Genomic DNA, 14,627 nt, shown 5'->3' with positions numbered 1-14,627 from the left:
CCCGGGACTGCAGCGGCCACCGTGGCTCTTCGCTCTCAAGCTGTAACGCGCGGGCCCGGGACTGCAGCGGCCACCGTGGCTCTTCTCCCTCAAGCTGTTAACGCGCGGCCCCGGGACTGCAGTGGCCACCGTGGCTCTTCTCTCTCAAGCTGTAACGCGCGGGCCCGGGACTGCAGCGGCCACCGTGGCTCTTCTCTCTCAAGCTGTAACGCGCGGGCCCGGGACTGCAGCGGCCACCGTGGCTCTTCTCCCTTAAGCTGTTAACGCGCGGGCCCGGGACTGCAGCGGCCACCGTGGCTCTTCTCTCTCAAGCTGTAACGCGCGGGCCCGGGACTGCAGCGGCCACCGTGGCTCTTCTCCCTCAAGCTGTAACGCGCGGGCCCGGGACTGCAGCGGCCACCGTGGCTCTTCTCTCTCAAGCTGTAACGCGCGGGCCCGGGACTGCAGCGGCCACCGTGGCTCTTCTCCCTTAAGCTGTTAACGCGCGGGCCCGGGACTGCAGCGGCCACCGTGGCTCTTCTCCCTTAAGCTGTTAACGCTTGGCCCCGGGACTGCAGCGGCCACCGTGGCTCTTCTCCCTTAAGCTGTTAACGCTTGGCCCCGGGACTGCAGCGGCCACCGTGGCTCTTCTCTCTCAAGCTGTAACGCTTGGCCCCGGGACTGCAGCGGCCCAGCGCTACAGCTCCTGGCCTCGCCGCGGGTGCCGGCAGCTCCCTGGGCCCTGCGCAGAGGGTCCGTGAAGGGGCCGACAAAGCACCGGGGTGGCCCGCAGAGGCCCAGGCCACGCCCGAGCGGAGCAGCCGCTCCCGCAGCGGGCCCGGGGGGGCGCGGAGGCCCGGGGCCGGCGCAAGGCGCGGCTCTCCGCCCCACGGCCAGCCGCCGGGGCCTCGGAGGGGCCGGGCGCGGCCCGGCCGGCCGCCGCCAAGAGGCGGTGAGCGCAGCAGCGGCCCGCGGCCCGGCACGAACGTCATGAGGGAGCGCCGGCGGCTGCGGCCATGGAGCCGGTGCGCCGCGTCCTGCTGCTCGGCGAGGGCAACTTCTCCTTCGCGGCCTCCCTGTGCGGGGCCGCGGGGACCCACGTCGTGGCCACTTGCTACGAGAGCGAAGAGGAGGTGTCCGGGTGGGGGCGAGCCGCGGAGAGCATCCGGCGGCTGCGTGAGGGAGGTGGGCCGGCGCCGGCGGGGCTCGGCCGGCCCGCGGGGAGGGAGGGTGGCAGCGGGGGCCCGCGGGCAAAGCGACGTCGGAGGCCGGGACGGGGAGAGACACGGTGCCGGTAGTACTCGGCCGTCAGCGGTGGCCGCTCTTCCCGTAACGGCCGAAGCGAGGCTCTAGAGCGGCACGCCTGCCTTAAATCGGGGGCCTGGCGCTGCGGTACCTCACAAGAGCCGGCCGGCTTCCTCATGGCCCTTCGCCACTGCAGGCACCTCAGAAGCCCACTTTTGCCTCGAGGAATTGGAATCGTCCAAGAGGCTGAATCAGATGCCCTAGACTCCAATCAGACTGAAATAGCACTGGAACAAGTAGACGGTTAGCAGAAGTCTCTGCAAGGGAGCAAAGGCAGCCTAGGCTTTCTGGTTTTCCTAGTGCACAACTGGGATGATGCCTGGCAGGTGTTGCTCCTGCTTAAAAAGAGACCAGAGGACTTTAATTGCTACCTTTCTTTAAAGTTTTCTGTAATGATCAGACTCTTGTTTTTTGTTTACTTTCGAAGGAGCTGAAGTTTTGTTTTCTGTGGACTGCACCAAGCTGAAGGACTATTTTTTACCAGAAAAAAGAGAATTTGATTGTATTTATTTCAACTTCCCTCACTGTGGGAGAAAGGCTGGGGTAGTGAAGAACAGAGAGCTTCTTGCCCACTTTTTCCATAGGTGAGTAAACTGGAAGTAGTTCTATGCTAACTGACTGCTGTGATACAGATTTCTAGCCACGTTACAGGTGTTTTTCTGGCATTATAAAATTCCTGGGTGGGCTAGCAGGATTTTTCTTGTTGCTGACTTTCTTTCCAGCTCTGCAGAAGTGCTGACAGAGGAGGGAGAGGTCCACGTGGCTCTTTGCAATGGGCAGGGTGGGACACCTGCTGATCAACCAAGGAGAGAATGGCACAACAGCTGGCAAATAGTGGCTGTGGCAGCAGGAGCTGGATTTATCTTGAGTAACGTTCATCCTTTTAAAGCAGAGACTATCCATGGATATAAGTGTACAGGCTACAGGTAACCATCATGTGGCGAAACTGAAAAGTTGGTATTCGTGCTCTTATGCCTAGCACTAGAATGTTCTTTTAGTATCTTGTTTGTTGGAGAGAGGAACTCCCTTTAATTTGCCTTAAAATAGCTACAGTTCTTTTTCGTCTCTAAGCAGAATAGCCAACATAAAAACACAAGCTTCTTGCCAAAGTACCCTCTAAAAAATAAGATTATCTTAGGATTTTTAAGGTCAAAATGGTCCATTTCAGAACAAATGTCAATCTCAGCCTGAAGACAGCAGGAGGACTGCAGTGTGTGTATCTGCTTAGCAGACAATCACAGAATCACAGCATGGTTGACGCTGGCAGGGACCTCCAGCCATCATCTAGTCCCACCCCACAGCTCAAAGCAGAGGCAGCTAGAGCAAGTCGCTCAGAGCCACATTCAGTCTCCAGGGATGGAGACTGTACAACCTTTCTGTGCAACTTGTTCCAATGTTGGACTATCTGCCCAGTAAAAATATGGTAGTGTTGGATTTTTGTCACCTTGTAACAAGACCTGGGATTCAACAAGAGGTGTGTTAGTGTTACACAGAGTTATCTGTGTAATGCTTACTTGTGACTCATTAAATATAGGAAATGATCAATGACTTTGCTCTGCTCTTGCGTGTTGTCAGGAGTCAAGATAAAGCTTTCTGTGTAGAGGGTGCTTTAAACCACATTTTCACACGAAGCATGCCACTTCCGTGTCTCAAACCTGTCATCTGCGAGATAGAACTGGAAAGCCGAAAAGTTTATTTTCAAGTACCACAAGTACTTGTGGATAAAATTAATAGGTAAGTTTTACAATTAGTTTCTGTTTGGCAATAACACACACTCCTGCTCTCAGTGGGAATGACCAGAATAGGTGACAGATAAAATGGAATTGCTTCACTTTCCCTCCTTTCCCCTTTACAGAATTTCCTGTTCCATTTCTTCTTCAAGTCTACTTCATGTTGGCTTGTGGTTGTGTCCTACTTAAAAACAAGTCTACAGAACAAAAAGGAACTTTATGGTTCAGACCAAGCTGCTGTATACTTGAACGCACAAAAAAGATGAAAACTTTAATCCGTTTTACTGTACTGTGGAAGAAATTCAGGAGCTGGCTTGGTGTCTGCTAATACCACAATACTAAGGCTAGCTAGCATAAAAAATGCTAACCTCTTAGGCGAACTGCTGCGTACTTTGGAGACTGTCCAGAGCTAGCATAATTTGATTCGTTTCTGTGGTTTGGTAATGCCTGTGCTGAGTGGAATGGTGATGCTGACTGTTAAATCCCATTCCTTTTTTACCAATGAAAGTGCAGTTAATTCTGGATTGCAACCTGGAGACAAACACCACTGTCCTGAAAACGTGTTAGCCATTGCAACACCTTTGATGAAAGACTTGGCTTGACTAGAAACTGGCTTAATAGCTGAGATTGTTTTGGGTAAATTGCTGCACTCAAATTATGATCACAGGAAGGCATTTCAAGGAAATCTGTTTAGTGGTGTCTGTAATTCGCACTTTTATTTTTCACAGGGGTTTCCTAGAACTAAGTTCAAATCATCCAGTACGGACAGTAAAGGAGAAGCTCACTGCAGAGCTCAGCCAAGCCTTTCCGTTACAAGACATTGACTACTGCCTTTCTCTGCTCCACCAAGGTCACCTCAATGGTGTTTGTCACTCAAATATCTTTTGGATCATTCTGAGCCCAGAGGAGTCTCCAAGCACTGAAGAAATGTCTAATGGACTGGCGAATGCAGTTTTATTTTCCCACGTTGATTTTTGCAGGGACACAGATAAGAATGGCTGGGTGAATCTACAAGAGGGACGCCACATTTCAGAACAGTATTATCTTAGACCTTCCCTTCTACCTTATGCTCAGGCAATAATACAAAAAGGAGCCTTTCTCCCAGGGACACTTCATGTTCTTTCTGGCTCAGTTTTCAGGAAGTGTCTTATCGCTCCTTACTCCATGCCTGTTTTTCATGAGATGTTTTTTGTATGTGCAGTTAACAGGGGTACAGAGAACAGCTATATCCAGACATTGGTGGATAACATTAAAACCAGCATACATTCTCTTCACCAGACTGTTTCCGGCTTTAAGCTGAATATCAATCTGCAGGAAGCAACGAGCTTTGAAACAACTGAGCTAAATGACTTTGCTGCTTTTGAATCTCAGCTTAGTGAAATTCAGTACTTCATCTGTATGGAGACAGATACTTCAGGCTGCTGTGAGAAGGGCTCCTGTGTGGGAATTATAAGGACAGCTCATAATGAACTAGTAAACAGTGAGTTGGTTGTTGTCTTTGCTTCATTGAATCTTGACCTCCTTGTCATGCTGATCTGTGGAATATCTGACTGGCGAATGCTCTGGACATCAGACACACGGTTCCTCTCTCAATTTCCTAGAGGAGAGTTAAGGCTTTTCAAGAGTTTTTCTCTCTATCCACCTTCCTATGTGCATGATGTCAGCTTTTGGGTTCCTGATGGGGAAAAATTTGATGAAGTTGCTTTTCACACCATTGCTAGGCGGGTGTCAGGTGAAATGGTCGTATCCATCCAGTTAATTGACAGCTTCCAGCAGCCAGAGACCGGACGGAAGAGCCTCTGCTACAGGCTGACCTTTCGGTCCTGTGACAAGGCACTGAGCCGCCGGGAGGTGGCAGAGATGCAGCTGCTCTTTCGGAAGGAAATAAAGCAACGCTTGCGTGTAGCTCTTCGGTAGAGCGTTGTGTATGTTGTTTTCAGGTGCTGGAGCAGCATCTGCGCTCGTTGCCGATCTGGAAAATGTGGCCTACACCTTGTCGGACCTAACACTGTGCGCTATCGCGGTGCCTCTTACAAAGGCGGTGTGGACTTCAAGTACCCGCACGCATTCTAACTGTGGAAATTGCCGTTAGTGAAGAGCAAGCACCTTCCTGCTCCGCGTGTGTGCAATGAAACCTCCTTTTCAAAAGCAGAGCCTTTCTTTGCTAGGGTCCTGCGAGACTGGACTTGATCTCCTCACTGCTGAGGATCCACTTTGCCCATTCCTGCTCGCGTTTGCCCAGCGCCTTGCGCTGGCGGCGGCTGTGTCGAGTGCGCTGGAAGAGGGCGGATCTTCCTGTCCCCAGAGGGTCGTGCACGGTTTGGGCGCTGCACGCTCGCTGCGCAGGGGCCGAGCCCCCGCGGGAGCACGGTGTGTGCCGGGCTGCCAGCGCCGGGGTGCAGCCGGCGGGGCCCCAGCCGCGCGCCAGCGGAGCCTTTTGCGAGCAGCTGATGCAGGCGGCGGCCACGAGCGCCGAGTCCGTGCCGGGCCTCCGGAGGGTGCTCGCCGATCCCGAGCGCCGGCCGCGCTGCGGCGGTGCCTCGGTGGCTGCGGCAGGGGCAGCCGCTGGCGCAGCGCGGCAGGAGCAGGCCGAGTTGCTGCCACCTGCGCCGTGCAGACGGGTCCCCGCGGCGGGGCGGGCACGCAGGCGCGCGGGCTGCGGCGGGCGCGGGGCGCGGGGCGCGTGCCCCTTCCCGCGGGCGGCGCGCGGGCGTCTCGCGAGGGCAGGGGCGGGCGGGAGCAGCCGCGGCGCGCGGCGCTGGCCAACGGTCGTGCGCGTGCGTGAGGGGGCGAGCGGCCGCCTGAGGGGAAGGGGAGCGGGACCCGCCTGGGGAAGGGGCGGGCGGGCGGGGGTCGGCGCCGCCTGGGGAGGGTCCGCGATCGCCTCGGGGCGGGCGGGGCTCGACCGTCGGCGCCGTGGGGAGGGGGCCGCGATCGCCGTGGGGCGGGAGGGCGCCGGCGCCGCCGGGGAAGGGTCGGCCATCGCCTCGGGGCGGGCGGGGGTCGACCATCGCCGTCGGGGGGGGCTGCGAGCGCCGTGGGGAGGGCTGGGGCTCTGGCGCCGTCCCGGGGAGCCGCGGTCAGCCATCGCCCAGGGGGTGCGGAGGGGCCAGCCCCCGCCGGGAGCGGCCGGGAGCCCGGAGCAGCAGAGCGCCCTTCGCACTCGTCCCCGCAGGGAGCACCGGAGCACCAGTGCGGTGAGAAAAGCCGATCCGCGACGGTTTTGGTGGGGGGGGGTGGGGGGTGGGGGGTGTAGCGCGGAGGGGATGGGGGCGGGAGGCCGGGCGGGGGGCGGGTGGTGCTGAGGACAGCTCCCTCCGGGGGGCGGGTGGTGCTGTGGACAGCTCCCTCCGGAGGCCGGCGTCCCTCTCGGGCCTGACCGCGTCCCTCTGCCTTTGCGGCAGCTGGTGCAGCGGGCAGAGCAGGCATCCATCGTGTGGCACTGCGAGGCAGGAGCGAGTGAGAAGAGGAGCAGAGGAAGCCCGGGAGACTGAAGTGGAGGAAAGAGAAAGGCACTCTGGGCAAAGGGACCTCCCTGTCACCGGGGCTGTGGTCACACGAGGGCGCCGCCAACACCTTTGGTGCCCCGGCTGGCTTTGAGCTGGGCGACCTCCCTGTAACCAGGGCTCGGCCTTTGGCCTTTTGCCATGTTGCCCCAAGGTTAGGCAGCCCGGAGAGAGTGGCGACCCTGTAAGGAGGGTGAGAGCCACCGTCTCCACACCTCAGGGGGAAGTGGAGCTCCTGAAGACATGGCGGTGTGCCGCAGCCAGGAGGCCAGCCCGTAAGTCGGGCGCAGGTCGGAGCCTCGGGCTCCGTGGGGCTTGTTGGGAGTGCCGAGCCGAGGGGGACGGCCCTGTAAGTAGGGCTGTGCGCATCCCCCGCGCTCGGCGGGAGGCGCTTGGAGGGACCCCCCTGTAACCAGGCGGGTATCTCTGGCCCCGGCCTTTCAGAGGCGTGGGGCCGGGGTGCGCGGGGCTGGGCATGCCCTGCCCCAGCCCTCTTTGTCTCTGCTTTCTGCCCTAGGAGCAGCTTGGGAGACCCATGGGGGAAGGGGCCCCCTCCGGGCATTGGGTCCTCCCAGCTCCTGCCCGGGCAGCCCTGGCATGGGGAAGACCTTTTATTGCCTTGAGCTGGGCCCTTGCCCTGGAAGCAGGGCTGGGGTCTCTGTTTTTTTGCCTCCCCCCCAGGCCGCTGGGCACCATGAAAAAGGCTGAGCCCGTGGGGGTAGAGGGTAGGAGGGGGAGAGGGTGGCTGGGGGTTAGCGCTGTGGGGACCTCCCTCCGGGGGCAGGCGTCCCTCCCTCCTCCAGGCGGAGAACCTGGTGCTTGACTGCACCCTCCTTCCCTGGCAGCGGCTCCCGGAGAAGACGGCATCATGGAACTGTGAGGCAAGAGCGACCAAGAGGAGGAGCGGCAGGCTGAAGAGGGGGAGAGAGGAAGGTGCTCTGGGCAAAGGGGCCTCCCTCTTACTGTGGTCGCACAAGAGCATCACCAGCACCTTTGGTGCCCAGGCTGGCTTTCTGCTGGGCGACCTCCCTGTAACCAGGGCTTGGTCTTTGGCCTTTTGCCATCTTGCTCCTTTGGCTGCCCGGAGAGAGTGGCCACCCTGTAAGGAGGGTGAGAGGCACCGTCTCCGCACCCGGGGGGGAAAGGGAGCTCTCTGGACCCCGAGCCCACCCTGTAAGCAGGGGAGGGCCGTTTTCCCCGGCCCCCTCCTCCGGCCCCGGAGGCTTTCTGCCTGCTGGCGGCCTGGCCAGCGTGACCCCCAGCATCGGGGCACGTCACAGCATCAGCCCCTTGGCCACCCGTGAAGCCCCTTGGCACATTGAGGCCTCTCTGGCTTCCGTGCAGCCCCGGGGGGCAGGTCTGAGGCTCTTCCCTCCTGCTCGCGGGTAGGGCTGGCTCCCCAGACATTGGCTGCACAGAGCTCGCTCTCCCTTCTGGCAAGTTCTGTTTTTCCCTGCCCGTGTGCGTGTGTGTGTGTGTGTGTATCTGTGTCTGTGTCCATCCGAGTGAGCGAGTGACTGAGCTTCTTGTTTAGGCCCCTGTTAGATTTGCTGCAGCATACTTAGCTTAAACTTCCCGGGAGGGCAGAGAAGGGCTCCGTGCAGCAACAGGGGGGTCCCCTCTGAGCCCGCGAGCGGAGGGAGGGTGCGGGCTTGCCCCTCCTTTCTAAGGACGGAGCGAAGCCGCTTAGTCGTAGCGCGGGCAAGGCGACCTGCCTGTAGCCAGGGCCTGGGTCTCTGCCTGCGTGGCTGCCTGTCCTGCTGGCGACCTGCCAGCCTGCCAGCCCTGTACTCGGGGCGTGTGTCACGAGCCGCGGAGCCCTCTGTCCCCAGGAGCCGCCCGACCTCCCTGTAAGCGGGGCTGGGGAGGCTGCTTTAGCCAGCCACCAGGAACGAGCCCTCCCTCGCCCTTTAGAGGGGGACGGCCCTGTAAGTAGGGCTGTGTGCGTCCCCCGCGCTCGGCGGGAGGTGCTTGGAGGGACCCCCCTGTAACCAGGCGGGTATCTCTGGCCCCGGCCTTCCAAGGGCAAAGATTTGGAAGTTTTGTCTCCTTTACACTGAATTGGAATGGCTTCTAAAAATCTAGGGAACGGCACTGAGCCAAGTACCTCCCCCAGAGTCATGAAAAACATCCCAAAAGCGCCAAGAATGCTCTTGTGTGATTGCAGCCCTGGTGACAGGGAGGTCCCTTTGCCCAGAGCGCCTTTCTCTTTCCCTGTTTTAAGCCTGCCGCTCCTCCTCTCGCTCGCTCTTGCCTCACAGTTCCACACACGACAAAAGCCTCTTCTTTCTTTCTTCTCCCGGACCTGCTGCCAGGGAGGGGGGGTGCAGTCAGGTGCCAGCTCCTCCTCCGGGAGGACTGAGGGGCGCCAGCCCCCGGAGGGACCTCCCTGCAGCGGTCCCTGGCCCCGGGCCGTCCTCTCCCCCTCCGCCCCCTACCCCCCCGGGCTCAGCCACGTCAGACACGGTTCTACCCGTATGGTGCCCACCAGCCTGGGGGCTTAAAGAGCAGAGGCCCCAGCCCTGCTTCTGGGGCAGGGGCACACCTCAATGCCTCCCAGTGCCAGGGCTGCCCGGGCAGGACCTGGGCTCCACTTGCAGGCGAGTCCCCGATGCCCGGAACGGGCCCCTTTTGTTACCCCCAGCCTCCCGCCTTCCCCGGTGGCTCTCTTCCTCCCAGGCTGCTCCTGGGGCTGAGAGCAGGCGAAAGGGGACCAGGGCACGGCAGGGTAGAGCAGGGCCGGGCAGGATAGAGCAGGGCTGGGGAGGATAGAGCAGGGCTGGGGAGGATAGAGCAGGGCTGGGGAGGATAGAGCAGGGCTGGGGAGGATAGAGCAGGGCCAGGGAGGATAGAGCAGGGCCGGGGAGGATAGAGCAGGGCCAGGGAGGATAGAGCAGGGCCGGGGAGGATAGAGCAGGGCCAGGGAGGATAGAGCAGGGCCGGGGAGGATAGAGCAGGGCCGGGGAGGATAGAGCAGGGCCGGGGAGGATAGAGCAGGGCCAGGGAGGATAGAGCAGGGCCGGGGAGGATAGAGCAGGGCCAGGGAGGATAGAGCAGGGCCGGGGAGGATAGAGCAGGGCCAGGGAGGATAGAGCAGGGCCGGGGAGGATAGAGCAGGGCCGGGGAGGATAGAGCAGGGCAGGGGAAGATAGAGCAGGGCCAGGGAGGATAGAGCAGGGCCGGGCAGGATAGAGCAGGGCCAGGGAGGATAGAGCAGGGCCAGGGAGGATAGAGCAGGGCCGGGGAGGATAGAGCAGGGCTGGGCAGGATAGAGCAGGGCCGGGGAGGATAGAGCAGGGCTGGGGAGGATAGAGCAGGGCCATGGAGGATAGAGCAGGGCCGGGCAGGATAGAGCAGGGCCGGGCAGGATAGAGCAGGGCAGGGGAGGATAGAACAGGGCAGGGGAGGATAGAGCAGGGCTGGGGAGGATAGAGCAGGGCTGGGGAGGATAGAGCAGGGCCGGGCAGGATAGAGCAGGGCTGGGCAGGATAGAGCAGGGCCAGGGAGGATAGAGCAGGGCAGGGGAGGATAGAGCAGGGCTGGGCAGGATAGAGCAGGGCCGGGCAGGATAGAGCAGGGCAGGGGAGGATAGAACAGGGCAGGGGAGGATAGAGCAGGGCTGGGGAGGATAGAGCAGGGCTGGGGAGGATAGAGCAGGGCCGGGCAGGATAGAGCAGGGCAGGGCAGGGCCAGGCAGCAGATTTAGGGTGGCAAGCAGCACTTGCAGGCCCCAAACAACAACCACTTTCCAACCAGCTGCTCACATTGAAGCGGCAGCTTCTCTCAAGTGATGAGGAACCCACCTCAGAAAGTTCTGCCCAAGCCCCCAAAACCTCCCAGGAAAAGCCAAAGTCACCAGCCACTGCTGCCAATTCACCTGCCTCCAGGGCAGAAAGTGCCCGGCACTCTTGATAGTGCTCAGCTGGCAGCCTGTGTGGGGTGCCCGCCCCGTTAGCGAGGTGCGGGTCAGGGTGCCCCCGAGTCGGAGAGAAGGAGCCTCCGCGGGCCTTTGGGACCAGGGCTGCCCTGTAAGTCGGGGCCCGGCCAGCGCCCTGGAGTCCCGGGCGCTTTGCAGTCCAGGCAGCGGCTGGAGCCCCCTGTAAGCAGGGGTGCAGCCTCTTTGGCCGCTGCTTTGTGTGCCCAGCTTCATTTGCCCAGGGTGCCCTCCTCCGAGCCCAGCTCCAGCACCGGCTGGAAGTCCGCAGGCAGCAACGGTGGCGCCCGGGGGAGCACCGGAGCACCAGTTCGGTGAGAAAAGACGATTTGCGAGTTCTTTTCTGGGGGGGTGGGGAGGGTGCGGTGCCGGGAGTCGGGTGGTGCTGCGGGGAGCTCCCTCCGGGGCCGGCCCGGCATCCCTCTGTCCTCCAGGCGGAGGAGCCGGGGCTTCTCGGTCCTGACCGTGTCCTGCCTTTGCAGCAGCCGCTGGTGGAGGAAGAAGAGGCATCCATCGCGTGTGGAAGGGGCTGTGAGGCAAGAGCGAGCGAGAGGAGGAGCGGCAGCGGGCTGAAGAAGGGGCGAGAGGGAAAGGGATCTCCCTGTTTTGGGGGCTGTGGTCACCTAAAGCATCCTTGGCCCTTTGGGGATGTTTTCTGTGCCTCTCGAGCAGGTACTTGGCTCATTGCAGTTCCCGAGATTTTTAGAAGCTGCTCCGATTCTGTGTTAAAAAGACACGACTTCCCAAAGTTGTCTCAAAACTGCTTTTTGTACCTTGATGTTGCTGCACCAGCTGTGGGGAGTGGAAGGGCTCTGCAGACACCCGAAGCATCCTTCGAGGCTGTGTGCGTGCCGCAGGATGAGTACTCGAGAGCAGGGATTTTGAGGTGGTTTCCCCTGTTCTGAATGCTTCTCCTTCAGCACCCGCGTGGGGGAGGAAGCCCGTGGACCTCAGCCTCCGGAGAACCATGTTTCTCCTCTCTGTCCCCAAACAGCTTCTGTCCTCGGCCTTTTCCCAGCTATTCAGTGCTGGGGGCACCCAATAAAACGCTTTCTCCAGCTGTGTGTTCCCCATTTAGCTACTTTCCCGCTCAACTCTGCCGGGCAGGGGCAGGGAAGGGGGCGGGGGCGCGGGCGCGGGCGCGGGCGCGGGCGGGGGGGAGCAACCGCTGCCGGGGTGTGTGAAGGGGAGAGCGGCCGCCTCGCGAGAAGCGCTGCCGTGGCGGGTGGGCCAGGTGTCCTGCGCAGCAGCGTCCCTGCACAGCGCCTGCCCGGGGCCCCGGCCGGCCCGGTGCCCTCGGCGGCGCGGGACGCGCGCGCTCCTCGGGAGGAGCGCGTTTACGGCCGCCCGCGCACGCGGCGTGGAGGCGCGCGCCCGTGCCCACACCCGGCATGGCGGCCGGCGGCTTCGGCACCGCTCTCGTTTCGTCCGCTGGCGGCAGGGAGCGGGCGCTCGGTTTCCCGTACTCGGCATGGCCGCCAAGGGGGCCCGGCAGCGGCCGCGGGCCGGAGGTGGCGGCGAGTCGGCCCGGCCGCGGTCGGAGGCCGCGGGCGCGGAGGAGGCTCGCCTGGAGTAGGTGTCGGAGCGGGCGGCGGGGCCGCGGGGAGCCGGGGCCGCGGGGAGCCGGGGCCGGGCTGCGGTGGGCGCCGGGCGCGTGCCCCCTCCCTCGGGCGGCGCGCGGCCGTCTCGCGGGGGCGGTTCTGCAACCGTCGCTCGGGCGGGCTCGCAGCTGTCCTTCGGGGGCCAGCGGCCCCGGCGCCGGCGGGGCGGGGGCAGCGGCGAGCGCCGGCCCGCGTACTTGCTCGCTGCCGGCTTTGCGCGTCTGAAAGGTTCCCGCAGCCCCGCGTGAGCCCCGCATCGGGTGGCCGTGGTGCGTGCCCGCCGGCTTGGCGCGTGTCGTGGAGGTGGGCCTCCCTTCCTGGAGCTCCTCCGTGGCTGCGGCAGCTAGTGCGTGGCCTTGCTCTCTGTTGTTGGGGGGCAGGGGGAGGTCCCGGGGCTGTCTGGCAGCGGTGGGTACGGTGAGGGGGGTGACGGTGCTTCATTGCGAGGGGACTGGCATCCCCCAAAGGAAGCGGTGAATGCAAGACTCGCCTGTCCTTACACAGTGCTGAAATGACAGAGATGCAAATATGTTCGTCAGGTCTTTGCCTGCTGTCACGCTGCTGGTCTTGATTGTGTTACTGAGTCTTCTTGGTGCATATTTGTATTTTTTCCTTGGACTAGATCATCTGGGAGCAAAGCCGGACAAGTTTGGGCCCCTGAAGGATCAACAGCTTTCAAGTGTCTCATCTCAGCCAGGTTCTGTGCAGCTCTCTTAAGCAACATCTCTGATTGTGATGAGACGTTCAACTATTGGGAACCGGTAAGTGGCTTCCTGTCCTTGGAGATACTTGGGAATCTGTAGTTGGCCCATGCAAATGCAGATTTGTCTAGAACCTTGTGCTATCTCTGTGTTTGAAAAAGAAATTTCCTTACTCAGGAATTCAGAGATGAGAAATGCAAAATGGTCTACTCTGTGTGATGCCTATTTATTTATTTATTTAATCTCCATTGTAGACACACTACCTCATTTATGGAAAGGGGTTTCAGACATGGGAATACTCTCCAGCCTATGCCATCCGCTCCTATGCTTACTTGTGGCTTCATGCCTTACCAGCCTTGTTCCATGCTAGAGTTCTACAAACTAACAAGGTAAATCAGATGTGTGAAAGCTTCTGTTGTGATGAATAAACATGCCTTTATTCTGTGTTAAAACAGCTTCTTTCTTTGTTTTCAGAGGTAAGAGAATTAGTGTTTACAAAACTTTTTTACAAAACTAATTTGTTTACAAACACTAACCTCCCTGTAAGGATTTGCCAGGATTTGTGAGCTGACTCAACGAGATCCAAGGAAAAGTGATTGGGAAGTTGCAGGGAAATGCTGTCAGGCTCCAGTTTGATTGAGAAGTTGTCCCGGAGGGGCTGGTAGCCCTTTGGCCTTTTGAGTGTGTGTGGGCCTGGGGACAGCTACCTGGCAGCCATGGGCTCTCATTCACCCCTGTGAGTTTCACACTGATGCTTTAGAAGCCTGTATTGTTTTCTATGCCAGCTATCAGTGATTGTTTTGATTTTTTTTTCCCAATAAACTATAAAAAATAAATTAGTGTTTTGCAAGGGATGTTGCAAACTGAACTCACAGAAATGCAGAAGAAAGAGCACTGAATGTGCATTCTGCTTTGGTATCCATTGCCATACTTAACATGTTTCTGCACAACAGAAGACAATAAAGGGGTAGTTCTGGTAAGTTCAGCTGGCTGTGTTCACTTTCTGCGTTGTAAAGGTCTTCAGTGTTAGAGAGCTAGGCCTTGAGGTGCTGGGATCTTCAGCATCCCTTGGTGTGGGATTTGGGTCTGCAAGAATAGGCTCATTCGACACTGCCAAGCTTGCTCCATCCTGTTCAGAACTTTTGGTTTTGGGATCGACTTGTTAGTAATAGGTGCATAAACTTCATTGCAAACCTTGTTCATACTCTGAGCATGTCTCCTAGGTTCTTATCTTCTATTTCCTCCGATGCTTCCTGGCCTTCCTGAGCTGCATTTGTGAACTCTACTTCTACAAGTGAGTATTAGAAGTTGTCTACAGTGAATGTTTTGGAGCAATGTGAGTAACATATTCAGTTATTGCCACACGAAATACACTCTGAAGTTCATGTGTAGATGAGATTGATGTAGATTGAATGTATGATGTAGATGCATGATGTAGATTGAAAATATGTGCTCTCATGATAACTTAATGAAACATTGGTCAGAATTCCCCTGTTAGGACAAAATTGTATTCTCAGATTTGCCACCCACATCTCCACTCGTTTTCTCACTGATACCAGCAAGCAGGGTGGGAGTGTTGTAAACTGAGGTCTGTTGGAGGAGAGACTGGTGCTGCATTTGCTTATCATAGTGAATTTTAGTGGAATACATTGATTGTTGCTGTCTGTAATGTATCTGCCAATGGTGTTTACATCCACTAAGAGCAGTAGCCCGAACGTACAATTATCTTGTCTAAGCTGGGTTTTTATTTTTACCTACTGCCTCTTCATTTGTGACTTTCAAACTATTACCTTGCGTGACTTTTCTGTTGGCAATAGTCTGGTTTTAAGAATGTGAGTTGTGGCTTTTTGCATGATGGGATTTTGCGAGGG

At 58.9% G+C, this 14,627-nt stretch overlaps 2 protein-coding genes across 2 annotated transcripts in view; both read left to right on the top strand.

Annotated features, from left to right (window-relative positions):
* The first annotated feature begins 995 nt into the window (after positions 1-995).
* Positions 996-4,931, top strand: FDXACB1 (ferredoxin-fold anticodon binding domain containing 1). Its single transcript, XM_075723325.1, has 5 exons — positions 996-1,164; positions 1,712-1,868; positions 2,007-2,210; positions 2,860-3,018; positions 3,743-4,931. The coding sequence occupies exons 1-5, from the start codon at positions 996-998 to the stop codon at positions 4,929-4,931; spliced, it is 1,878 nt and encodes a 625-aa protein (XP_075579440.1).
* Positions 4,932-11,925: 6,994 nt separating this feature from the next.
* Positions 11,926-14,627, top strand: part of ALG9 (ALG9 alpha-1,2-mannosyltransferase) — a 35,474-nt gene continuing 32,772 nt past the window's right edge. The window contains exons 1-4 of the mRNA XM_075723206.1: positions 11,926-12,026; positions 12,678-12,816; positions 13,011-13,145; positions 13,980-14,050. Coding sequence (XP_075579321.1) covers positions 11,926-12,026; positions 12,678-12,816; positions 13,011-13,145; positions 13,980-14,050 — 446 coding nt within the window. The remainder of the gene's footprint in view (positions 12,027-12,677; positions 12,817-13,010; positions 13,146-13,979; positions 14,051-14,627) is intronic.

The sequence above is a fragment of the Pelecanus crispus genome, chromosome 19, assembly GCF_030463565.1.
Source record: "Pelecanus crispus isolate bPelCri1 chromosome 19, bPelCri1.pri, whole genome shotgun sequence".
NCBI classification, from domain to species: Eukaryota; Metazoa; Chordata; class Aves; order Pelecaniformes; family Pelecanidae; genus Pelecanus; species Pelecanus crispus.
The sequence above is the reverse complement of the archived record's forward strand: the minus strand, read 5'-3'. Positions and strand labels throughout refer to the sequence as shown.